We start from the raw sequence: 27,265 nt of genomic DNA, 5'->3' as shown, positions 1-27,265 counted from the left end.
GATATATTTGGGATAACTTAACCCACTACTGTACATACATATGCTGCAATACATAATGTATCTCTGATTTTAATTTTGTAATGTTGGTTGATATTATGCAGTAATACATCATATTTCTCTGTTGGCAAACAGCACTGACTGCATTTTCAAATCTCACCATATCTACAGGCCATTAATAAAAGAGGTTACGGGAAAAAATCAATTCCTTCTTTATTGATCTTAGACTGTATAGATGCGTGAAGGGTCCTAACTTTCTTTCATATGAGAAATCTCTAATTCAGGACACCAGTTAAGCACACAGCTGAGGGATCATTTAGAGACAAGATCAGTTGCTTTCATTCAGGGTTCAGACTGGGGTGCATGGGGGAAAGAGGGAACAGTGAAGGTGACCTAATTTAAATGTTGTGTAAGATGCACATTGCACAAGGCAGCAGTGCGTGAGGAACACCTGTTGTTGTTGGATTCCTGCCTAGTTCTATATCAATATATACGTCACATATGTGGCGATTATGTTTGAGTGGTAAATTGCATTTATCATGCACCTTTCACGTCCTCACCTGCCCTCTGCCCATTGAGCCAACTGCTGCTAATGTTTCAAGGCTTAGTCACCATTTTATCTGAAATCAGCCTACCACAGAAATGGTCCCTTGAGTCTCCCGAATGTGACATTTCACTCCTACATTTACAGTGGCCACATCCAACATTGGGAGACTATCCAGTCTTGCATATGCGCTTTTAAGGGCTTAGATCTCCTGACCCTTTGGAGATAGAAAAGGGAGGTTTTATACCATTTGAAAGGGGAGATCCCCAGCAACTCAATGTGGGATGCAGGAGAACACATTGCCAGCCTTGATGCACTCTTGGTAGACAAACAGACTCAAGACACGACACAGTGCAATAGTTTAGCCAAGGGAAGGTGTGCAGAGATTGTTAGTGAGGAGGGCAAGGTGCTCAAAATTCCTGGAAGAAGTAGGTTTCAATGGGGAGGCTTTATGTGACTTTATATTGAGAGAGGGGGCCTTAGGCACCAATCACAGGTGCTTAACTTTATTGGCATAAGTTGTCCTGTTGGAAGCACAGTAGTAAAGTTAAACAAATGCATAAGGGTTAGCTGGGCCAGGGCCTCAAGCAGCAGCATGACTGAAGTTGTGGAGCGGAGGGTGAGAGATGGAGAGGGAAGGAGGGAGGAGCATACATGGCGAATAGGGCAGGAGGTAGAAATGAAAGCAGGGATGATGCCAGTGGCAAGTTTGTGCAGGGCCTTGCAGGCTAGAATGAGGAGCTGGAGTTATTGAATGCAGTACAGCACAAGAAGCAATGTTAACTGCCTTCCCCAGCTGATGTGTCGTCTGCACTCTCGACTCCTGTCTTATTTTCTCCTCTCCTAGATAAGGCAATGAATATCAATTCTCTCTGCTGCCCTCGAAGGACAAACGATGTGCTCAGAAGTTTGGTCCCACCACAAAAAATAAAAACACTCTAATGTCCAAATCTGTGTTTGCAACTTGCAAACATGCAGCCCCGACATTGGTCTCAAACCAGCTGATTGCACATTGGATTTTTCAGATTCAGAAGCTTAGAGAGTTGGATGGCTGTCACTGGCAGATAATATTATGTGCAATGTCTCTATGTACGCTGCCTTTTGTGCAGATCACTGGGAAAATGACTTCCACAGCTCACATTGGGGAAATGTTTTTGGAAGTGCTAAATGGCCCTAGGTGTTGAAAGTGATAGATAAAAGACACAAGAAGGGTTCCATTGCTTACACTCCTGCTTTAAATGCTCCATTAGTATTCATGGTATTAAGGTGATAAAATAATTTCATAACTTTGGGTTTTAAGATGAGTTGAACTAATTTGTTCAGCTTGTTATTGTGAGCTAACAGTGTGTGCATCCAGATTTACTTTTGATGGTGCGACAGGATGGTTCAGAGATATGGAGCCTTGTACTTCTGTATGGTAGAAATCTAACCCTTATTGGTTGTGACTAGGAAGTCAGCTGTTTGGTCCCTATCAAGTGAATTGTGGCAGGGTGTGTAGCTATTCTCTAGGAGACAAGTGACCACATCGTAGGAGAGGCTAAAAATAATATAGTAATATCTGGGCCTTATCTAGTGCTTTTCATCTGTAGATCTCAAAGCGCTTTATAAAGGAGAGCCCTATCATTATCCCCATTTTACAGATGGGGAAACTGAGGCACTGAGAGAAGAAAGTGGCTTTCCCATGGTCACCCAGTAAACCAGTGGCTGAGGTGGGAATTAAACACAGTTCTCTTGAGTCCTAACCATCAGCCCACGCTGCCTCCAGCCCATGTCAGCACTTACACAACCCAGTGTAAGTACTCTTCTGTGAATACATGGCGAACTTTCCTCTCCAAGTCTGTCCATCTTCATTATAACAATGCAAAAGATCATAGATTCCAAGGCCAGAAGGAACCACTGTGATCATCTAACCTGCCCTCCTGTGTAGCATAGGTCATAAAACTTCCCCAAAACAATTCCTACGGCAGAGGCCCTGCCTAGGTCACCATCCCTGGATGCTAGGGCTAGAGGTTAGATAGCCATGTGTGTAGACTGTTGTTTTTAAATCCTTCTTTCTCTCAGTTCTTTGTTTTTACTGTGAGAATAAGCAATGCTGTACTTTTAAGAAGGCTGTTTGGCTGTATACACCACTGGTCACCGACTCTCGCAGGGAAGGACTGCGGATGCTGAACCCAGTCAGACCTGCTGATTAAGTATAGTTGATATACAGGGTGTTGTAGCCCCTGGCTTTGGCTAAGAGTGGGAGAACTGTGAAATTCCAGTCCAGGAGAGGTAAAGAACACCTGAACAGGGCAGCTAACCTTGCAACCCTGATAGAGACCGTTACCGTTCATTTTTCCTTGTTTATTGCAATTATAATGGTGTTTGTATTTTCTGCACTTTTTTCAGACTCTCTGGTTTGACCTGCACCAGAGACTGTCAGACAGCGAAAGCACAGCTTGCACAGTGAGTACGCACAAATGGGATCGGTCCCTGCAAATATGAACGCCTCTGTTTGCATATGCAAATATGAATGCATGCATGAGCATATTTGCATGTCACACTCGGCCTCTTCCTGCTAAAGCTGTGGCTCTAAAGGTCAGCTTAAACCAAGAGGAAAGTCTCTTCTTCTGGACCCCTTTGGGGGGTTACTGTGTCATGTGATGTCACTCTTCAGCAAGACTCAGCATTGGCTCAGAAATACCACCTGTTATCTGTTTTTCTTCGCATGAAAACTTTAAGTTAGCTCAGTGGTTCTCAAACTTTTGTACTGGTGACCCCTTTCACACAGCAAGCCTCTGAGTGTGCCCCCCCTTATAAATTAAAAACACTTTTTAATATATTTAACTCCATTATAAATGCTGGAGGCAAAGTGGGGTTTGGGGTGGAGGCTGACAGCTTGCGACCCCCCCATGAAATAACCTCGTGACTCCCCGAAGGAGAACCCCAGTTTGAGAACCCCGAGTTAGCTGTAAATGGGCAAAGCTTTCTTTTCCAACAACTCCACACTTACGAGTTGTGAAGGGGGATTCCCACTTCTCTTTATTTTCAGGATTTCTCAGAGAAGCAAACATTAACCTTTTCTGGAAATCAATAGCGTGATTAACTGTATCAAATGAAGTTGCTCATTAACATTTCCTTGAATCAGCAGTGCTGTTTCTATAGCACTGTGAATTTAAGCAAATGGATCCTTCCATGGGAAAAAATGGATTATTTAGAATTCCTGAAATGATTTCATGATTGAATTGGGAAATGACAATTAAACATTTGCATCCTGAAGAGCTTCGTGGACCTCTTTTGCCATAGTTAACTTCATGGCACTAATCGTTTTCTGTTTTCAAGACAGATATAGATTTGCACCTTTTCTGTGTCTGCAGCAGCAGATGAATGAAAGTCCATCAGTAGAGACTATACAGTACATCACATTGCAAAATATGGCTGTTTTGTCACAGGTTGTTTTGTGTGCTAAGGTAGGACGCTAACCAATCCTACCACTGTCAAAACCTTGTTATCAGAAACTGCTGCCATTCAGCTTGTGCCATGAAAGAATGGGCTCTAGACAGTATGCAGAAGGAGACTTTGTCTTTAGAAAGGGAACTCGTCTGGGAGAATAAATACACCTCATGGCTAGATGCTGTGGGTTTGTTTTTCCGTATGCTTGTCACTACTGCGGTGTTTTTGTGCATTGATACCAACATCAACAGTAGTTGTGTGAGCAAAGAAATGATTTGAATGTCACTTCTTTTTCGGCTTATTGACCATCTGTGAGTAGGTTGTAGATTCTCCAATTTATTAGTTTTTTGGATGCCATTGGTACCTAGCTCTTTGCTGTGGTTTTTTTTTTATTGTTGTTTTTTTTTCACTTGAGGGGTTCCTCACTATTACTCAACATTCAAAATATGAACTGTGCTGCTTAGTCATGACTGGTGATGTACTTCTAGGGTGACCAGATAGCAACTATGAAAAAACGGGACAGGGAGTTATAGGCGCCTATATAAGAAAAAGTCCCCAAAACAGGACTGTCCCTTTAAAAACGGGACATCTGGTCACCCTACATACTTCACTTGCCATTGTGTTTATTTCGTGATTGGATAATCATGCAAGCCTTCTGAGCACAATTGTTTATGTTTGCAAATGTAGAGCTCTGTTTTCACAAATACTCAGGCAGGCAACTTTAAAATTTGTTTCCCACGCCCATATGTGCCAGAACAGCTTCGAGGGTCAGGTCTTCAGGGCTGAGGCTGTCTCTTACTGTGTGTTTGTACAGGACCCAACACAGTGGCATGCAGATCTAATAATATTTGTTTGCATAAAATGAACCAAAAGAGGTTGTGAAAATGGCTGTAGGGAAATTTATTTTAAAATGTGAACAAAAATTCCCATAAAATGTTTTGCACTATTTGCTCAGCTCTGCTACATCGTGCATTGCAAACCACTTGTCTTTTTTTTAAAACGTGCAGGTGATAAAAATGCAGCAGTCTGCTGCATTCTGGCTGAGGAGCATGGCGAAAATAAGCCCATGCATTTACTTATTAGTAACTAAGATGGGCTTGAACCAAACCGAAGCCAGAGTTTGGGTTCAGATCCAAGCTTTGTGGTTTGGATCCATTTGTAGTTAATACTCAAAAGCAGAGCAGGGGCCTGGCTAGAAGCTTCCAGTGATGCTGGAAGACTCCCAAGGCTTAGAGAGATCTGCAGTTCATGTGTGGGATTTATGATGTTACTGGAGAGAGACTTTTTCACATTGGCAAAGGTATGAAAGTTAGGGGGTCAATGTGGTGCTGAGAGAGAGCTCTGGGGAGGAGCTCACACTGCCAGGAAGACACTACAAAATCCACAGCCTGCCAGGGGTGTGGTTAAAAGAACAAGATTGTGGCTGGAGAGCCTCTGCACTCCAGCCATTCCTAGTTCCAGGAATGGTCCCTCAGGGCTCTGAGCTACTATTTGGTTGCCAGTAGGCACCAAAATCCACCGTATGTCCACTGAGATCTCCCCATTACTGCATGGGTTGGGATAGGTCATCCTCCTCCCAGGACAGTCTGGCTCGCTGTGGCTAGGGAGGCATCATCCTGCCTCCCTCCAAATTTCATGGAAACAGGAGGCAGATAATGTGGAGATGAGAGCGGTATAAGAACCTGTATAGAATAGCATAGACTGCATTAACTTTTTCTGTGCCCTTCCCACCTTACCTTTCACACTGGTAAGTCCTCCTTTAACAGAGGCACCTGAGGACAGCAGGGATTCCCTGCATGGCACCTCTTCAAAATTAAGTGAAAATCCAAGATAATGAGAAGTTATGCTTACGGTGAGAACAAAGCCCTATGACATTTTATGTAGCCCATTGTCACAGTGCCGGAGAAATGGACAGAGCACATCTGGACAAGCACATACCGGTGCGGTCTAATCAACAGATTGGCAGCCAGTCTAAAGAGCCACAGTTTAAATATTGGCTTTCCCGTTTGATTTAAGTTGCTTGTCAGAGTTGGAGCAATTGCTGTCTTCATGTGCCCTCACCTCGACATCCTGTCTAATGAAGGGCCGGGCATTTATCTTGTGCATCGCAAGCCCACCACTTCAGGGCTTGGCGTGGTCGGACTCTAAGGGACAAAGGAATACAAATGGAGATACTTCATGAACTGGGCAAGTTTCAAGTTTGCTTTAGGGAAAAACAGCCTGAAAGTCTGGGATCATCTGTCCTTATCCTCTATCAACCTGCAACAGCGGAGAAGCGTTCCTCAAATACTGATTCATGGTCCTTGTTAAGTCAGAGCACTGACCGCAGGGACTTGTTAAAAACATTAAAAATGGTGGTGTCCTGATATAACACACAGTGTTTTGTGACAAGAGTATGCTTATCACCCTGGAGAAAGACCAGGAAAATAGCTCACGCAGTGTACTGTGTTTGGGATATCTGTGGCAATTTCGAAAGAGGGCTGATGTATCAAACGTCTATGAAGCTGCCAGAAGCTGGGAATGAGCGACAGGGGATGGATCACTTGACAACTACTTGTTCATTCCCTCTGGGGCACCTGGCATTGGCCACTGTCGGAAGACAGTATACTGGGCTAGATGGATCTTTGGTCTGACTCAGTATGGCCGTTCTTATGTTATGTTCTATCTGGAAACCTTTGCTTTCCTCCAAAGAACGCAGACAAAAAAAGGATTTTTTTTCTTTTACTTTGTGCAGATTTAGCATGTGAAACTCATTGGCAGCTGACATAATTGAGGCTAAGAGTTTGCTGGGATTCAAGAAAGGACTGGATGTTTATATGGCTAATGAGAACATCCACAGTTACATTAGACAGGATCTGAATGTATTTTGTTTTAAAGGTAGAAGGCCTATAAACCTTCATGCTTCTAGGTTCTAAGTGAAGGGTGTTAGGAAGAATCTTCCCTTTGAATAGATTTTTCCATATTTGTAGTATGAGGTTTCTTTCACCTTCCTCTGAAGCGTTGAGTCTCTAGAACTAGAGACTTGATACTGAATAGAACCACCGCTCATCTGAAGCAGTCTGGCAGTTTCTGTGGTCTTTTACAAAGCTTGCATGTCTTCTAAAGATTTCGCTCCATTGGGTTAGCAGTGCAGCATTGAAATGGACTCGAACAAGCCTTTCTCCTTTGAAACGACTCCTGCTTGTGTCCGGGGTGTGAATGACACTGCTGCTAGTGGTTCACACCTCTGTGCGTGGAAAAATGACATTGAAGATGATTTTTCTCCATATCTTTCTTTGCTCATAATTACCAGTGCAGCCTAGAATCCAATTATCCCGTAATGGTTGGCAGTCCTTCTTATGGATTTGAATAGGCCTTTCTTCTTTCCCTCAAGGCTCTTGCAGTCATTTTTCTATTGTCAGAGGAGTGTGATGTAAGTAGGAAGGTGCATTGATCTCAGTTATTTTAATTAAAACAGAAAAATGAAGTGGAAACTGCCTCTCTTAAGCTGTTGCTTGGAATCCCATAAGCCCACAGAACAGTTTTATTGTACTTGCTGTCTTAGCCAGGATTTTAAAAAGCAGGCTCTATCTTCGGCATTTCGAATGCACCATCCATCTCAGCGGTACCCTAGCTAGGAATCAGGAAGGCACCAAGATAAACTTTCTTTTTTTGTTATATGTTTAGTTTCTCATCCAGATTCGGATTTCTAAGGGAATAAATATTAAATGAAATTGACAGCTCTCTTTCTCCACATGTGAAATCCCAACCCAGATTTGACCCTTATTTCATATTTGTATTACAGCAGAGCTTTTGGGGGCAGGGACTAACTTTTTGTTCTGTATTTGAAATTGATTGGAATAGCTATTGCAGAATAGCTCCCTGCATGGATACTCTTATTCCTGAATGAGCATCCGTGTGGGGCGTTATTCCAGAATAGCCATAAGCATTTTAAATTCACACCTTACCTTTTTCCAAAATAGTTTCTCCTTGAAGACAAGCCCGTTTAACCTTGAGGGCAAGTGTGGAGTGTTACAGCAATCATAGTGAACATTCAATTCCCTGAAATAGAGAAGCTCTAGTACATGAGCTCTCTGATCTAGAGGCGGCCTGTGGCTGCCGAACTGGAAACCGAAGTGGCATTTCTTGGAAACTAATGCACTGCAAACAGATATATGTTGATGTATCTTTGCTATGAGCTGGGGATGTTGCTGTGGTGATGCCTGCCAGTCTTTGGACCCCAGGCCTTGCTCATAGAACATTATAAAGCATTGCATTGGGGTTGCCAATGTAAAACAATTACAGTGAGCTGTTTAGGAGAGAAGGGAGCAGTCCTGGGGCAGAGCCAGAATGAAAGGCAGGATAAAATAAGCAACGTGACGCCGAGTCAGACTGTCATGTTGCTGAATGAACCTTCGTGCACTGCTCGTTCTGGGCCCAGTGGTAGTGGTTTCGTGGCAATATGGAGGTGAAGGTGCCACACACCAGCCAGCAGAATCGAGGAACATCAGAGAGACGTTCCACTCGGGGGTGGGGGAGGGAGTGCTTTATGCTAGGCCAGACAGCTGCTGTTTAATCTGGGTGGGATGCAAAGGGACTGTCATAAAGGACACAGGCACAGCGTGAGTGTGACACAGGCATAGAGGTGGTCCCGTGATGTTCCCTATTGGACTGAAACAATCCTAAGTGGATAGAGGGGTGGAAATGTTGCAGGGGGAGGAAATGTCAGTCTTCATGAAGCAGAGAGTCCCTGACTCCCTCGCAGAAAGGCATGGGGTCTTTGTTCCTGGAAGGATGTCCACATAGTGAGGCCACGTATGATGGACTCGACTTCCCTCAGAAATCCTTCTCCACACAAGCCAGCAGGTGATTTTCCTTGGTGACCGTTTACACTGCCGTCCTCCTGCAGTGAGCACCAGGGAATGCCCAACACGTACCCTGCGGCTGTGACATTGGTCACCGGGTGCAGAATAGCCAATGTGTCTTCCCCCGACTTTCTGGAAATACCAGCACTTTTGGATTGTGGCTGAAGGGCTGGGTGCTGGGGAAGCCATATTGTTTCTGGGGGCTCCGCAGCATCTGATCCGGCATTAAATAAACACTGCGTTAATTATGGGGCTGCCAACTTACTCCTGTCTAGTGAGTAGCAGGAGAGGGGCAAAATGGGAAATGTGTAGCTAAGTGCCTTCAGACACACCCATTTTCTGCCCTTACCTCGCTCTTAAGAATAGAGGAGCTGTCATGCAGTGGGTCTGAAACTCACTTCCACTCAATGAGGCCTATGCATAGTGCTTATCCTTGCCATTGCAAAGCCTCCACTGTCACTTGTGCTGTTCTCTGTATATGTCACGTTAAGCATTACATCAGTCTGATAGTAACAGAACATCTCTGTTATTTCAACCCCTGACCATTTTAAAGGGAGGCAGAGATCTATGTCATCACCTAGAATGTTGCACTGGTAGAGAGACAAAATAAGCAGGGCAACGTTGAAAAAAACAAACCTGCCTCTGCCAAAGCAGGAGACGAACAATCATCTCTTGTTTGTTTGGTCGTCGTTCTGGTTTGGGAATGTATACGTTAAGAAACAGAGGCACGACCAGTTGATCTGAGCATAGGGAGCTGAAACAGAAACTGGTGGGTTCTAATCCTCACTTGGACACAGTTTTACCCTGTGACCTTGGTCACGTCATGTACCTTCTCCATGCCTCAGTTTCCCCATCTGTGAAATGGGGATAATAGCACTTCTCTGCCTCACAGAGGTGTGAGGAAGATTAGTTGGTCATGTTTATAACGTGCTTCAGATGTGCTATCTCAGGGCTAAATACTTTATTCCTTAATTTTGTGCTTTACCCTTCTCTGTTCCTTCAGTTGCTAAATGCAGAACTGGCTGTTGCTGCTTATTCTGAGACGTACTAAAATGCTGAAAATTACACACCCGGTGTTTAGGTATAAATAGATATTTTTGCACAGGAGGATATTTTACATATGCCTATTTATGATTGGAAACTTGAAGGCAGGACAGATCTGTTGAGGTAGGAGGCACTAACATGTGCTCTTGCTTGTCTTTTTCCAGTCTGTTTAAAAAAAAAAATAAAACAACCCTCAATGCTTGTGTTACCCTGCCTCTGAGCTCACTATTTTTATTCTGGGAGTTGCATATGTAAAGCCTCATCCGTTCTTGCACAGCCTCCAACCTCCCGTTTACTGAGAAGGTGGGGTTGGGCAGCTCCAGACATAAAAATGAACAAATCACTGGCTTATGCATTTCAAAACCATTTGCCTTTGGACAAAGAACTTGCCTGGAAAATTTCACCCTGATATGAGAAGGTTTCAGGAAGCTATTAGTGACTGAAAATAGGGGGTTATTGTGGAAATACTTGTATATCCTTAACTATATAGTTATCACCAACATTTCAGCTATTAAGTATCAGAGAAAAGGCTTGTGATTTGCTTCTGTTTATCCTGCTTCATGTAACATGAGAACTAGGGAGCATGCAGTGAAATTATTAGAAGGCAGCAAGATTAAATGCAAATAAAATGAAATAAATATTGACACAATGGATAGTTAACTATGGAACTCAAGGTTGCAGGATGTTATTTAGGTGCAAACAGCTTAGTTTCAAAAGAGAAGTAGTCATCAAGCTAAGAGTAGCTATCAAAAATTACTGTGTTGTCATGAACCAAGGAATAAATTGGTCAGTAGCTGTTGTCAGGAACAATTTTACCCTGTGATAAATAGTATTGAAAAATATATTGTGGGATGTTTTACCGAGATGGCTGCTTTATGTGGCATGAGCTACTGTCAGAGACAGGATACCAGGGTGGTTGCACCCTAATTCCTTTCTGTTATGTCAATTCCTATTGTCATATGATGTGTGTGAAAAGACGTAGAATGCATGGAAAAATGGCTTTTCACGTTCTTCGTCACTCTCTTCATTGGCGGTGACACTGTTTGCTTTGAAGGGCAAAACAGGTTAATCAAGAGAAGCTTCACTTTTAATGAAACAGTGCAACTGATTATTAAAAGCAAATGGAGTATGAAAATTGAACTGCCAAAAACTCATTTCACTCTGCAGAAGAGCAGTTTAGCTTTCTTTCCATGGTGTGTCTATATCCCATTTGTCTCTGGGGAGAAAGGGTATTTTAAGTTAAGAGTGGGGGATTGTTAAAAGTGTTTAAAATCGATGATTATGAATAGAAATTTGGTTTGGGAAAAAACATCCTTGTGGGATGGTTATTTCAGTGCTTTGCATTGGTCTCTTGTATCTAGAATAGGTGTTTGTAATAAAACATGGAGAGCTTTGGTGAAGCCCTCACCCCTCTGTCCCTAGCAGTCTAGTGAGAGCATGGGATGCTGCCATGCCTAGCACCTCAGCAAAGTAATGAGACTCAAACTACAGTAACTGCAGGCCCTTCATTGCTGCATGGGATTTCTGAATAGGACACAGAACTACACCTTCCTCTGTTGGACAAGGCATCCCTTTGGTCCTTTGGTCGTCTGGTTTTATCTTCTCTACCCAATGGAAAGAGTGGAGTACGCAGAGTCTTAGCCCACATATCGTGGACCAACTCTGCAGAGTACAGCTGAGTTCTCTGCCCAGCCCTACAGACTTTAAACCACCTATAACCCACCTACAAATGCAGGTGGAAACATCCCACTGAACTGATTTAATTGGGACAGCATCAAATTCCCAGGGAGTAGACCCTATGCCACCATGAGAGTTCAAGTTTAAGACCATTTTTTCCACTCCCTTTTTGGATCAAAAGAACCCCAAACCTTGCATACAGGGAGGTGTCCTTCACTTACTTCTCAGTGGAGTTACGCCAGGGATGAATTTGGTCCCAAGTCTATCATTAAACTCCCCAGTGGGGAGGGAGCAGAATGCATGCGAAGAAGTGACTTCTACCTGTAGAGCGACTGGTATTCACTGCAGCAAATTAAACTCACTGTCTTCTGTTCCATGTTCCCTTTCCACTACACATGCCTAAAACAGATTTCCTGTCCAATAATATTGTTGCCAGAGCTTAGCCTGCCCCTTGCTGTTCCCATTCACAAGCAGTTAATGGGCATTACAGAAAGGTATTCCTGAGATGTTCGCCTTGCTCTAGAACCAAAATACCTTTTAAATAGGGCTTGTTAGTTGATTTCCCTCCCTCCTGGCTCAGGTCTATTGCTTGCATCTTACGTTACTCTGTGGAGTGGGCTCTCTGGTCCACTTTGAGTTTGCTTACAGGTCTGTGTGTATTACAATAACTGGCAGACAGTGGGGCGAGACAACTTTCAGATGCTGCCCCTGCAATCCTACTATTGTGCACAGCGTGAGATTTGGGTAACATATCGTGACTGTTAATGAAGACAAGTCACGTACCGGTATCAAAACAAGATGCACTTGGTCACATCACAGCTTTAAAGCATTGTGAGCCGCACAGCCCACCACTGGCCTAGATCCAAATATGGGGCAACACGTGCGGCAAAGACACCAAATGAGGGACACTAGAAGAGGAAGCTTGAAATGCCAGTGGCTTGAGCTCTGTAGAACATGCAAAGCTTTCCACTGTCGCTGTTGCTTATTCATTGCTGATATACAGTGAGATTACACCACATTTGAGCAGAATGGATGTACACTGAACTCTGATGCAGGTGGTTTTTCTCAGGTCAAATGAGGCAGAGTTGAGAAGGGTTGTGTCTTGAAATAACCAAACTCCAGAATCTCTGATCTGTTTTAGCTTCCCCTCCCTAGGAGACCCAAGAAAATGATGCTCTTCTAACACCGATTGGCTTGTCACCGCCCTTTAGCCTGGCAGTACTCCAACTCAGAAGTTGCACTCCATGATCCTTTCGAAGATTGGGACACACCTGTTCACAGCACCTTCCTTATAAACTTTGATTAACAGTCATAATCTTCTGAAGAAGCTTTCATTATAGTTGTCTGATGTACACACTATCTCGTTAGAATTTAAAGCAAAAAAATATTCAGTGACTTACCGCTCAGTCTTACAAACACTACCAGGTTACCTGCTTACTAACTGGGAAAGTCCAATTAACATCAACAGAGAAATTCTCTTCATGTTAATTTTTGTATTATGGTAGCACCTAGAAGCCCCAACTGAGATCAGAGCCCCATTGTGCTGGGCAGTGTACTCATGTATGGTAAAATACTGCCCTGGCCCCAGGAACTTACAGTCTAAATAGACAAGACAAAGGGTGTGAGGTGAACAGAGCTGAAGTGACTTGCCCAAAGTCACACAGCAGTGAAAGAGCCAGAAACAGAACCAGTCTCCAATGTTTTAGCTACAGATGGCGCTTCCTCTGCTGCCGTTTCGTGAACTCAGGCCCTTGGTGACAAGTAATTAAGTAGAGCCAGAGAGCACAAGACTAATGTAAAAATGGCAGCAGGTGATTGCCAAGATTGCAATTGTGACCTAAAACAAAGAAATCTACCAGCTTTACTTTCCAGCTGCATTAGAACTCGCCTGTTTTATTGATTTGTTTTGCGTTGCCTTTTCAGTATCTCTTTTTGGTGCGGAATGAGATGACAGTTTCCCAGAAGCACCTGGGGGAATTCTGTAGCTCCCTTAAGCAGTACCTGAAGCATGTGGCAGGACAGAGGGACTGTTTCCAGTAAGTATGATTCTCCACCTCTCTGAAGGAAAATGGGAGTAACTGTTTCAAAAAATGAATCTCCTCAAGTTTAACATATAGCACCACTGTTGCCTTAGCTACTCAAATGCCTACCGCTTTGCCAGTTACAAATGGCACATACTGAACACAGATCTAGGGTTAGTCTAGATATAGCCCCAGCCAAAATCCCGTCATCCTCAAAATTGGGCAAGATGAGGCAAGGACAATTTGAAATCCAAACCTGGATCGGTATCTAGATTATGTCTTCGTAATGGATCCACCTAAAACCCCAGATCAGAAACCTCACAGTTTAAAAAAAGAAAAGGAGGACTTGTGGCACCTTAGAGACTAACCAATTTATTTGAGCATGAGCTTTCGTGAGCTACAGCTCACTTCATCGGATGCATACCGTGGAAACTGCAGCAGACTTTATATACACACAGAGTTCATAAAACAATACCTCCTCCCACCCCACTGTCCTGCTGGTAATAGCTTATCTAAAGTGATCATCAAGTTGGGCCATTTCCAGCACAAATCCAGGTTTTCTCACCCTCCACCCCCCCAGCTATTACCAGCAGGACAGTGGGGTGGGAGGAGGTATTGTTTTATGATCTCTGTGTGTATATAAAGTCTGCTGCAGTTTCCACGGTATGCATCCGATGAAGTGAGCTGTAGCTCACGAAAGCTCAGGCTCAAATAAATTGGTTAGTCTCTAAGGTGCCACAAGTACTCCTTTTCTTTTTGCGAATACAGACTAACACGACTGTTACTCTGAAACCTCACAGTTTAAGTGTGCTCAGATCTGAGACAAATGTTTCCATCTGAGTCCTCCTTCAATGTAATCCAATCACTACTGTGCTGGCCTGTGTGTGCAGCAGTTTACATTAGTCTGAGCCATAGGGGTCGTGCATCAGGGATGTTGGCCCACAAAGGAGAAGTGTGGGTTCTAAACAGTGTCGGGTACATCGTTCACTATGCACGGGGATAAGGGCATGTGTCAGCACCTCTCAGAGGGCAGAAAAAAGCAGTGAGAGTTAGGCGCCCTTAGCTGAAAGCACAAGACCCAAAGCAGAGTCAAGGGAAGCCATGTGCTCTACAGCTGCATTGGGTAGTGGCTTTCCTGTGCAATTCTGAGGTCACAGAAAGTGCTGTGGCTGTACGTGAAGTCAGTGAATGGAAGCTCCTGGAACAGACTTGCTAGCTCATTCGAAGCCAGGTTTTCCTCTTCCCCCCCCAAACAGAAAAGTCAGACCCAATCCCTGCTCTTATCGGATGCAGCTAATCTCTCCTCAGGCCTTGGCCAGATAATCTTGATTGTCTGTAGTTTGCCCCCCACTCAATTATTTAACGCTCACGCTTCTAAGGAAGATACAGCCACACTGTAACACAAGCTCTGTGTTTCAGGCTTAGAGGGAGTGGAGTGATAGTGCAGTAGGTTAACAGCTAGCTGTTTACACGGTGTGTTGGTTCATTCTGGGGGCTGGGGGTGATGGAGGCTTTTGACTCATGGGCAGTCTCAATGGTGGACTCAGACAGAGGCTACAAGCTCATGCACCCGTGAGAGGGAGAAATCCTGAATCCACCATCCAATCACTGTGCTGTGCAGCCTTCGGTCCTGCTTCTGAAAGGTGCTGAACATTCCAGTATCTGATTAATCGTCATTACTTTCATGTCTGTGTCTGACATAGGGAGCTGGGATGTGTTGCACTTCTGGCAGCTGAGTGTCCTGCTGCCAGTGAGTTTCATGCAAGCTGACAAGTCATCGCTTGGCGCTCCCAATCCAGTGGTGTGGCTGGAATAGGTAATCTTGCACAACATATATGTGTGTGTGTTTGCTTTTGATTTCTCTCTCTCTCTCTCTCTCTCTCTCATCCCTTTCAGTGTAACTGCAGTGAGGCTCCCGGATGGAGTCACTTTCATCGTCTATGAGTTCTGGGAGACTGAGGAGGACTGGAAGAGGTAGGGTAGCAACATTTAATCTTACAGGTTAAAAAAATTATACATCAGAGATGGGCCTGACCTGCAGATTGCGGGTGATCCAACCCCTTTGGTCTTGGTTTGGGACCCTCCCTATTATATATATATATACACACACACATACAAATATTTCATACTACATGGGAATCTTTTCATAGCAGCATCTCAAAGTTCATGGTTGCTGCAATGGTATTTGACGTTCATTTTGCTATTCATTTGGTTGGATGGGAACTGTTTCAAGCCTAGGTTTTGTGAGACAACCCTGCAATAGCTAAGGTCTGTTGAGCTGAGAGCCAGACAAGTGCCCTGGCCTACCATCCCCTCGAGGCAGAAGTGCTGTGGCCAGGAGAGGCAGCAATAAAACTTACCCTTTAGAAACGGAGGGATGGAAAGGATGAGAGCAGCAAGAGTCTCATGGGGAGAGAAGTTAGGAAAGGGAGCTTCAGTGGCAGGAGAAGGCTTAAAAGAAACAACCCACTTATTCCTCTTCCTTTTCCACCGATTCTTGTGCTTCCTCTCAGAACACGTAAGCCCATCCCTGGCTGCGTCTGACTCTAGTGTGAGTGGTTTGGTAGAGGTGAGAGAAATGGCAGAGGGGAGGGTATGTGTATTTGTTTGGTTGGTAGGTTTCCTTTCTCTCCTCCACATATTGAGTAAAGCACTGTAGATGAGGGGAGCGTGACTGAGTTTCAGGGTGAGGAGGAGTTTGATCAGAGCAGAGGCTGATAGCTCTAGCACCTCAGACAGGCTTGTGCATCTACGTTCTTTGTTATTGCACAGTTTAAGCCCATTTTCCCAATCAACGTCCTTTCAAGGATCTGTTCCTACAAGATCCTGGTGGGAAATGTACAGAGCAGTATGCAGATGGCCAGCTGTATCTTTCAGCTGTATCCAGAAAGGAAAGATGGAGCTGTGCTTCTATTTACGTACAGTTAAAATTAATCATACTACGTGATGGAGAGTTAGGTCATTGAAAAGAGCCGTATATAGATAGCGCTTCCTATCAGAGGAACTCCAAGCACTTCAGAAAAGTGGGGATCCTCCCCGTTTCGCACATGAGGAAGGTAAGGTTCGGCAAGTGAGTCCTGAGGAGGACAGGTCTCTGCTGTCCGAATGCAACGTATTCCCCTGTGTGCCATGGAACTCAGAGCTTGATCTGGTTCCCTTGCTAGCAGGGGCTCGGGGAGCTGTGGAGGCAGCATGCTCAGCCTTGAAGAGGAAGGTGAATCTTGTTGTAGTCTTTTTGAGCACTAAGGGGTGACCCATCAGCTAGAAAAATGTACTGGCTGCATTGCCATATATTGGGCACATATCTGGTGGTCATCACCAGGGTGGATGTAGATGCTTGAAGTTGTGCTGTTTTTCTATATCACATACTGTTTAAACATTATTATCATAAAATCTCAAAAAGGGCCTGTGACTGGTTCAGTCACAGATACCCTCTTGGGACTGTCACCTGATGTGCTGAATTTACCTCTGAGCCCATTTTCCCTGCCAGCTTGGGATTTCAGAACCCTGTCTTGTTGAGCCAGACATGCTAGCCTGCTGCAGACACAGACCCAGGTCTGGTCCATGCCCCCAGCGCTGCAGACTTTAACCAGAAACTGCTCAGCAAGTCACCTATCTCCAGCACCCAGACACCCAGGTGCCAATAGGATCCAAACCCCAAATAAATCCGTTTTACTCTGTATAAAGCTTATACAGGGTAAACTCATAAATTGTCTGCCCTCTATAACACTGATAGAGAGATATGCACAGCTGTTTGCTCCCGCAGGTATTAAACACTTACTCTGGGTTAATTAATAAACAAAAGTGATTTTATTAAGTATAAAAAGTAGAATGTACATGGTGTCAAGTAATAACAGACAGAACAAAGTAAGTTACCAAGCAAAATAAAACAAAACATGCAAGTCTAAGCCTAATACATTAAGAAACTGAATACAGGTAACTCTCACCCTTAGAGATGTTCCAATAAACTTCTTTCACAGACTAGGCACCTTCCTAGTCTGGGCCCAATCCTTTCTCGTGGTACAGACCTTGTTAGTTCCAGCAGGCATCTTAGATGAAAAGCAGGGGCTTCCACATGACTGGGTCCCTTTTGTTCTGTTCCGCCCCCTTTTATATCTTTGGCACAAGGCGGGAATCCTTTGTCTCTCTCTGGGTTCCAACCCCTCCTTCTAAATGGAAAAGCACCAGCTTAAAGATGGATTCCAGTATCATGTGATATGTTCACATGTCCTGTGAGATTTCATTACCCACACACTGGCATACACACATACAGAAGGCTTACAAGTAAACAGAGCCATCTACAACCAATTGTCCTAATTAATGGTAGCCATCAGGATTCCAAACCACGGTTAATGGCCCACACTTTGCATACCTACAATAGGACCTCAGAGTTGTATTTCATATTCCTAATTTCAGATACAAGAATGATACATTCATACAAATACAATGACCACACTCAGTAGATTGTACACTTTGTAATGATACCTTACAAGAGACCTTTTGCATAAAGCATATTCCAGTTACATCATATTCACACTTATAAACATATCTTTATAAAACATATGGAGTGCAACATCACAGGGCCACAACTCAAAGAAACATAGGCTAATTTTGCCCAAAATTGGCAGAAAGCTTCTAAATACAATTGGTAATGCAACTATGTACTCAAAAGAGTAGTGGTTTTGGAAAGTTTGGGAAATATTTAGCCTCAGGTGATATATTTTATTCATTTTCCTGTACTTTTTTGCCTTTGTTTAAAGCAAAAGTCTGTAGTCACGTGACAGTATGAGCTTGTTTGAGCCAGGTAATACATCAAAATATTTGTCATTATTTGTAGAATGGACTGTTCTGAGAAAGTTTGTGTGTCTGTTATTTTTATGAAGTTATGCAGATAAGACCCTTGACCCTGAATTATAAAACATATTTTTATGGGAGACACAAGGTGGGTGAAGTAATATCTTGTATTGGCATAGACTTTTTGTTATCGGTTTGGCCAGAGACATAAGTCTGAAGCACACATGGTACAATTGTAATGATCTTCTAGCATGGAATACAATACATGTCAACATGTTATAAATCCGTAATGACTCTTAATAGAAGGGTTGCAGAATGTCTTGCATGACTATGTTGTGTGACTAACAAAGTATAACTACGTACTCTTACGTAACCCCCTACATAGAACTATGAGCTACTGAATGTCTAATGCAACACCCCTTTGAGCTATATTTACTCACAAAAATAGTCAGTAATTTGTAGATATTTGAAACATTTCTACACCCCCTCAGAATCTGTGTCTGGTGCATTCAGTACTCCATTACTACACTTGTCACTGTTGTATGCATCAGAGCACACCAAACCTTCCCTCGGGCATTTGCATCTCCTTGTTGCACAAGTGCTCTCACAGCCACACTGCACAAAGGTGAGGATGGCTCCTGGCGCAGGGGGCATCACCATCATTTTAAGAACAAGCTGCCCCATGGTATCTCTCACCCGTTCCTTGTTAACAGGGGACACTTGAGGAGACTGAACTGTTGTAGGATTCCATAGGCCTAACTGATAGTTTGCACATTTCAGGTGCTGCCTAAAGGAGGGCATTGTTAGTGGAAGTTTCTCACTTGTGTTGTTCTTAGCAAACAACCTGTGGCCACATTAGCTGGAGATGCTTGCTTCTTGCCACATCACAATAGAGATACCAGCGAGATATTGGCTGCTGACCCTGAAGTTACCTACCTTCCAATCTTGCTAGTGATACTAAGCAAGGATTACTTGATTCTGCTACTGCTTGGCTCTTCATTAACTCTCGGGTTAGGTCAGGTCTGCCCATGACATGAATTGAAAGTAATGGTCCTAATTTATAAACCCATCGACAGACAGAGACGTGGTCACCTGCTAGAATGTTGTACCCACTTTGATATATGACCATGGCTGAGTTTTTCTGCTCTTTGCTCACACTGTCGATAACGAGAGCAGGCTGATAAATGACAGCATGCAGTTAGGTTACTGACACACCGTAGCTGAAATTTCACGTGTTCTTGGGATGGGGAAGAAATCTTTTCTTTTGCACCAAGCTAGGGAAAGCACGAGCAGTATTCACACAGACTGTATCTACCTCACTCGTCTTCCCTTGACCTCGCAAATAAAAGCTCCCAAACTCCACAATCTAGGCATTATTAGATTTTCCCTTTGGAATGATGAAGTGGTGCTGTTGTGAGCAAGCCAGGGTCTGCTAACAGGCCCAAGGACACACACAGGCTGCTGTTCAAAGTGCTCGAAAGTTCATAGAGTCAGATGGGCTTGGAGACTGGTATGCTTGTACCTTTTTTCATTTGCAGACCCCTAAACATTTCAAATGGAAATCTTAGACATCTCTGTGGACCCCTAGGGGTCCGCGGAACAGGGGGTGAAAACCACTGTGCTAGAAGAAGGGTGTGGGTACTATTTGTGGTGCAAATTTGGGGTCGTGGTCAAGGAGTACCTGAGCGATAGCGCCCTTCCCCTACCGGCCCATGACCTGTGTTTAAAGTGCTGTAAAATGCAAATGCACAGCCAGAGAACTGGATGCCAGTTTAAGACCCAGAGTTGTGTCTGAGGTACAAGTTTGGGGTCATTTGGTGATTAGAACCTCTCCTTTCTCCTGACTTGTTTTTACAATGGGGCAAACTGCCCCGGGGACTCCAGTACAGTGGTGCTGGAACAATTTTTGTAGTGGGGGGAGGGGGCTGCTGCTGATGGTGCTTGTTATTTCTACTTCAAGCCAGAGGGTGCAGCAGCTTCCCTAGCCCCTGCACCACCGCTCCGGTAGTGTTTTGGGTGGCTGTCCAGACAGAGCTGATGCAGCAGGCGTGCAGTGCTGAGCTGGGGCCTGAACTGAGAATGAGCGTGCTCAGTACATGCCACGTGACAGATGGGTAACGCTGGGTTAACTCCCCCTTCAGCTTGCTGAGAAGGGATTTGAACCTTCATCGCTTCCATCTCACGTGACTGTCCTAAGTGCTGCACAAGAAGGTATTCTGATGGGAAGGGCTCCCTCCCTCTTTTCTGATGAATCTGTTCCACTTTAACTACATATTAATTGGGCCAAAAGAAGCCTCAGAAGCCCTCTGTGGTATGGAGATTAGGGGATTCAACCAAAGCGTGGAAGACCCTGGTTCAAATTCGGCCTCTGCCTGGGCAGAACGCGGTACCAGAGGGATCTGCCCCCAGAGGTGAGTGCCCCTGTCACTGAACAATGGGCTATTCTGTGAGGGGCTGTTGCACTTTTAATTAAATGAATTGGGGCCAAAGAAAACATCTGAATCACACTTCTGTCCCCACTGGTTAGGTGGGAGATCCCAGGTCAAACCCTCCACAAAGGGGTTTGAACAGTCACCTGCCACCTCCCAGGGAGGGTCAGAGGTGGGAGATCTCCGTCCAAACCCCTCTCTGTCCCAAGAAGACAATGGCCTCCGGAGAGCAAGAGAGGATTTGGACAGGGTTTGTCCCACCTCAAAGGACAGCCATTGGGGAAGCAGAACAATCCCTCTTCAGCCCCATTCTTAGCAGGCAGAGGTGGGATTCAAGCCAGGATGATGGACTCAGAGCCATAGGCTTAAAAGGAGCAGCAATACTCATTTAGTCTAACCCCTGTCAAGGTGCAGGATTTGTAGTGTCTAAACGATCCAAGACAGACGGCTCTCCAGCCTCCTCGTAGAAACCTCCAGTGAAGGCCCTTCCACGCCTTCCTGAGGCAGGCTGTTCCATTGTCCTGCAGGTCTCCATTACTCCAGCCCGAAAATCAGGGCACACACCTCAGTGCTGGAGATCCATCTTCAAACTCTGTTTTAACAGGCAGTGAGGAAATATGAACCAGCCTCTCCTATGCCCCAGGCAAGTAGCCTAACCCCAGGCTAGCAAGGGAGTCTCACTGTGAGCTGGGCTAGTTAAACAGTTTCAACAGCAAGATTGCGGGTGTTTCCTCCTCCTCTCCCCCTGCCCATTAATGTAGCCCATAGGCCAATGATGAGGGTGGTCAGCTGAGGGGGGGGCAAATGAAATCCCTTAGCCTAAAGGTTACACAGGAGGGTACCAGCTGTTTTGTGTGGTATTCGACATGTACACAATCTCACAAGAAACAGTTTGGGCACCTAAGTCACCTGACTCCAAGAAAGGGGTTCTTGGCTGTGGCTCACAAGCTGAGCTAGGCCCCGCTCTCCATGACAGGAAGAGCGGAGCCTCATCGCCAGGCGCTAGCTTAGGCGGCTCCCTGCCTAGTATGCTGGCTTTCGCGGAGCCCTGTCTTCGGTGCCTGGCTCTCCCCAACCATTGAAGAGGGAGCCTAAGGCCCTAACGCCAGCTTTGGGGAGCCCATTGTTGTGCCAATGATTTCAAAATTTGACTGTGTTTTGCTGAGTTATGGCCATTTTGGTTTGGCTGTCCGATTATTGGGGGGGGAGAACTGCACCATGGCCAGCATCTCCATCCACCCTGCTGCTGACCACCAGCTGTGTGCCCAACATACGGTAGCAATGAAGTTTTTCTAGCTGATGGTTACCCAACTTGTCTTAGGTGCCTGTACACAAATGCAAGAAGCCTGGGAAACAAGCAGGAAGAATTGGAAGTCCTGGCACAGTCGAGGAACTATGATGTGATTGGAATAACAGAGACTTGGTGGGGTAACTCACATAACTGGAGCACTGTCATGGATGGATATAAACTGTTCAGGGAGGACAGGCAGGGGAGGAAAGGTGGAGGAGTTGCACTATATGTAAGAGAGCGGTATGATTGCTCAGAACTCCAGTATGAAACTGGAGAAAAGCCTGTTGAGAGTCTTTGGGTAAAGTTTAGAGGCAAGAGCAACAAGGGTTTTGCCGTGGTGGACGTCTGTCGTGGACCACTGGACCAGGAGGATGAGGTAGGCGGGGCTTTCTTCGGACAATTAACTGAAGTTTCTAGAACACAGGCCCTGGTTCTCCTGGGGGACTTCAGTCACCCCTGGGAGAGCAATACAGCAGTGCATAGACCATCCAGGAAGTCTTTGGAAAGTGTTGGGGACAACTTCCTGGTGCAAGTGCTGGAGGAACCAACTAGGGACCATGCTCCTTTTGACCTGCTGCTCACAAACAGGGAAGAATTGGTAGGGAAAGTACAAGTGGGTGCCAACCTGGGCAGCAGTGACCATGAGAGGGTCCAGTTCAGGATCCTGACAAAAGGAAGAAAGGAGAGCAGCAAAATACAGACCTGGACTTCAGAAAAGCAGACTTTGACTCCCTCAGGGAACTGATGGGCAAGATCCCCTGGGAGGCTAATATGAGGGGGAAAGGAGTCCAGGAGAGCTGGCTGTATTTTAAATAAGCTTTGTTGAGGGTGCAGGAACAAACCATCCCGGTGTTCAGAAAGAATGGCAAATATGGCAGGCGGCCAGCTTGGCTTAACAGAGAAATCTTCGGTGAGCTTAAACACAAAAAGGAAACTTACAAGAAGTGGAAACTTGGACAGATGACTAGGGAGGAGTATAAAAATATTGCTCGAGCATGCAGGGGTGTAATCAAGAAGACCAAAGCACAATTGGAATTGCAGCTAGCAAGGGATGTGAAGGGTAACAAGAAGGGTTTCTACAGGTATGTTAGCAACAAGAAGATCATGGAAAGTGTGGGACCCTTACTGGATGGGGGAGGCAACCTAGTGACAGATGATTTGGAAAAAGCTGAAGTACTCAATGCTTTTTTTGCCTCGGTCTTCACAGACAGGGTCAGCTCCCAGACTGCTTCACTGGGCAGCACAGTATGGGGAGGAGGTGAGCAGCCCTCAGTGGTGAAAGAACAGGTTAAGGACTGTTTAGAAAAGCAGGACATGCACAAGTCCATGGGGCCGGATGCAATGCATCCAAGGGTACTGAGGGAGTAGGCTGATGTGATTGCAGAGCTATTGGCCATTATCTTTGAAAACTCCTGGCGATCAGGGGAGGTCCCGGACAATTGGAAAAAGGCAAATATAGTGCCCATCTTTTAAAAAGGGAAGAAGGAGAATCCAGGGAACTACAGATCAGTCAGCCTCACCTCAGTCCCCGGAAAAATCATGGAGCAGGTCCTCAAGGATCCATTTTGAAGCACTTGGAGTAGAGGAAGGTGATCAGGAACAGTCAACATGGATTCACCAAGGGCAAGTCATGCCTGACCAACCTGATTAATGAAATAACTGGCTCTGTGGATATGGGGAAAGCAGTGGACATGATATACCTTGACTTTAGCAAAGCTTTTGATACAGTCTCCCACAGTATTCTTGCCAGCATGTTAAAGAAGTATGGATTGGATGAATGAACTATAAGGTGGATAGAAAGCTGGCTAGATTGTCAAGCTCAAAGGGTAGCGATCAACGGCTCGATGTCTAGTTGGCAGGCGATATCAAGCGGAGTGCCCCAGGGTTGGTCCCGGGGCCAGTTTTGTTCAACATCTTCATTAATGATCTGGATGATGGGATTAATTGCACCCTCAGCAATTTTGTGGATGACACTAAGCTGGGTGGAGAGGTAGATACACTGGAGGGTAGGGATAGGTTCCAGAGTGACATAGACAACATGGAGTATTGGGCCAAAAGAAATCTGATGAGGTTCAACAAGGACAAGTGCAGAGTCCTGCACTTAGGAAGGAAGAATCCCATGCACCGCTACAGGCTGGGGACCGACTGGCTAAGCGGCAGTTCTGCAGAAAAGGACCTGGGGATTACAGTGGATGAGAAGCTGGATATGAGTAAGCAGTGTGCCCTTGTTGCCAAGAAGGCTAATGGCATTTTGGGCTGTATAAGTAGGGGCATTGCCAGCAGATCGAGGGAGGTGATTATTCCCCTCTATTCGGCACTGGTGAGGCCACATTTGGAGTGTTGCATCCAGTTTGGGGGCCCCCCACTACAGAAAGGATGTGGACAAATTGGAGCGAGTCCAGCGGAGGGCAACAAAAATGATTAGGGGGGCTGGGGCACATGACTTACGAGGAGCGACTGAGGGAACTGGGCTTATATAGTCTGCAGAAGAGAAGAGTGAGGGGATTTAATAGCAGCCTTCAACTACCTGAAGGGGGGTTCCAAAGAGGATGGAGCTCAGCTGTTCTCAGTGTGGTGGCAGATGACAGAACAAGGAGTGATGGGCTCAAGTTGCAATGGGGGAGGTCTAGGCTGGATATTAGGAAACACTATTTTACTAGGAGGGTGGTGAAGCCCTGGAATGGGTTACCTCAGGAGGTGGTGGAATCTCCATCCTTAGAGGTTTGGTTTTTAAGGCCCGGCGTGACAAAGCCCTGGCTGGGATGATTTAGTTGGGGTTGGTCCTGCTTTGAGCAGGGGGTTGGACTAGACCCCTCCTGAGGTCTCTTCCAACCCTAATCTTCTATGAGTCTATAACTCATTAATATAATACCCCAAGTTAATTCTGGCTGATATATTAGCACTTTCCTGTAAGCCCTCCCGCTGATGCTGGATCTAGAGTAATAGCTGTGGACGGAGGCACACTAGGCTGGAAGGAAGGTCAATGAGCGGAATTGTAGGCAATGGTGGATTCTCAGGGTGCTTGACAGGACTCTGAGGCCCCCTCCCCCATGTACACACACACACACATCCTTCAAGCATGTGTCAGGTAGGGGGAGGTGGGGGAAACATTAAGGCTGCATTGGCTTTTTCCAGTGCCTAAGGCACTGCTGAACTTAAAGGACCGTTTGACTCAGCCATTGCAATTAGAGCTTTTGAATGAAAGAGTTTGTGCAGTAGAGGGCAACGTTAGCCAGAGCCTCACAAGAGTTGCTGTGCAGTGTAAAGGGAGGCCAGGTTCAGCCCCCGGGCAAGCACTGCCTCAGTCCTGTTTTCCATGCTAACGGGAGTGGAACCACTCTGAGCGTTAATCTGCCCCAGCTCCTGTGGAACTGGTATGGCCCCATGGAGCTGGCTTTGGTGACACGGGCTTTCAGCAGAGGCAGGCCCTGCCCCAGTACTTAGTGTGAGCCAGCGTGAGAGTGGCCAAAAGTCCTTTGCTGCCTGGGGGGGGCAATTTGAACAGCAAGCGCTGAAGCAAAACCAGGGATGGGGGGAAGGTGGGGACACAGGGAGACCAATGGGGAGGGGCAGGGAAAGTGAGGGGAGGAGCAGGGGAAGTGGCAGGGAGGGAAACAAAGGTGACAGCAGGTTGGGGGCGACAAAAAGTGAGAAACAACACAATAAGCACAGAATTAAATGAGTGCCTGGAAAAGAGAGAGAAATGTTTTAAAGTCTGGCCATGCCGGCAGCTGGGAGGTTGGGGAAGAGCCAGTCTGAGTACAGAGGTGGGCTGTGTCTGCAGTGCAGCAGGGAGGGTGTGCGCCAGCCCTGGGAGACAGATACTCTGCTTGACCTAGTGTGCTCCAGACTGGAGTTTGGATGCTGCAGCAGATGCTAGTAACCCGAGCAGAAGCCCACCCGCCACACACCCTGGGGTCCAAATTTGGAGGGCCTGGGCTAGCTCTACTACAGAGGCAAAACCAATGATCAACTAGCCGAAATGAGAGACCAGGCTCCAAACGGAGCTGCAGGTGCTCCACATCTCTGCAAAGCTGCTGCTTTTATTGAGGTGCCTAAATATGGCATGTAAGGGTCTAATTTTAAACACCCGTGTGAATATTTTGGCATGGATTTAGCTTCCTATTTATTGTTAATGGGCTCTAATTAATCAACACCCACATGAAATGAATGTATCTTCTAAATCATATTAATTAGCCCAGTGTCTCTCCCCACTCAGACTGTAGCATGTTTTCCAGGATCTAATGCCCTGTTAAGATCCCAGCCCTTTCAGCCTCACAGATCATCCATGATCAGCCCCTGCAATTTTCCAGACATGTGCTCTCCTCTCTACTTCTTCATTTCTTCCTTCCTTCCTGGAGATCTGGGTGAAAGAGCTACAAACCTATTCTGTGCTGTGCATTGTGTATGAACACATCTGCATACCACAAGACCAATTCTGTTGATATACAGAATGATTAAACGTGAGTCTGATAGGTAAAGAAGGAGCAAACACTAGGCATTACTGGAAATGGACATGAAAATCCCTACAATTCTGCATATGGTGGGACCCTGATATAGCAAGCAGGCAAACAAACTGCAACTGCGTATCTCCCTGCAAACATCCAAGTCGTTCTTGCTCCCCATGAGTCATTCCTGATTGCAATTCCCAGTAGCAATGGGCAACCCCAATACAGCAGTCTGACACATGAGAGTTTATAGGCCACGATTAACAATTTCTCAAACTTTGTTGCAGACACCTGCAGAGTGCTCCCTGTAAAGGGTTCCAGCATGTTAAAGTGGACACACTGACTCAGCCTGAAGCAGTTTCCAGTGTGTCTGTGCCAGGTAAGGGCAACGGCAGTCAAAGGATCTTAAGCCCTGAAGGGACTTGGACACAAACGCTCCTGCTTCAGCCATTTCAGGCAGAAGGCTGAAAGGCCTCAAGGGACTAAGCAGCAGGCTCTCAGTTGAATTACTGGTGAGCTCTGTGCCTGAGCTAAAAAGCTGTCCTGGAGCCTTAAAGCGAACCAGTCTGCACGTGCCCTGCCCAATACATGCCATTGAGCGGTACTTTGTCCTGCAGGACAAGACTGTTAAGATTCCAGGGGTTATATTTTTAAATACATTAAGCTGCAGGCATTGAAACAGCGTGCAGTGCCACAACTCACACACCCTGAGGGCCTGATTCCTCATGACCGGATACCCTCTGG

The 27,265-nt window shown here is 45.5% G+C and overlaps 1 protein-coding gene across 3 annotated transcripts in view; it reads left to right on the top strand.

The window, feature by feature from the left end:
- Nucleotides 1-27,265, top strand: part of NECAB2 (N-terminal EF-hand calcium binding protein 2) — a 359,662-nt gene that overhangs the window by 330,137 nt on the left and 2,260 nt on the right. For 2 of the 3 annotated variants that reach the window (XM_075118339.1, XM_048870602.2), the window contains exons 9-12: nucleotides 2,930-2,986; nucleotides 13,462-13,574; nucleotides 15,456-15,533; nucleotides 26,809-26,900. In XM_075118339.1, the coding sequence (XP_074974440.1) occupies nucleotides 2,930-2,986; nucleotides 13,462-13,574; nucleotides 15,456-15,533; nucleotides 26,809-26,900 (340 nt within the window). The remainder of the gene's footprint in view (nucleotides 1-2,929; nucleotides 2,987-13,461; nucleotides 13,575-15,455; nucleotides 15,534-26,808; nucleotides 26,901-27,265) is intronic. The other variant, XM_075118338.1, reaches the window with a different exon arrangement.

This window comes from Caretta caretta, chromosome 12, assembly GCF_965140235.1.
Source record: "Caretta caretta isolate rCarCar2 chromosome 12, rCarCar1.hap1, whole genome shotgun sequence".
Lineage (NCBI taxonomy): Eukaryota > Metazoa > Chordata > Testudines > Cheloniidae > Caretta > Caretta caretta.
The sequence above is the reverse complement of the archived record's forward strand: the minus strand, read 5'-3'. Positions and strand labels throughout refer to the sequence as shown.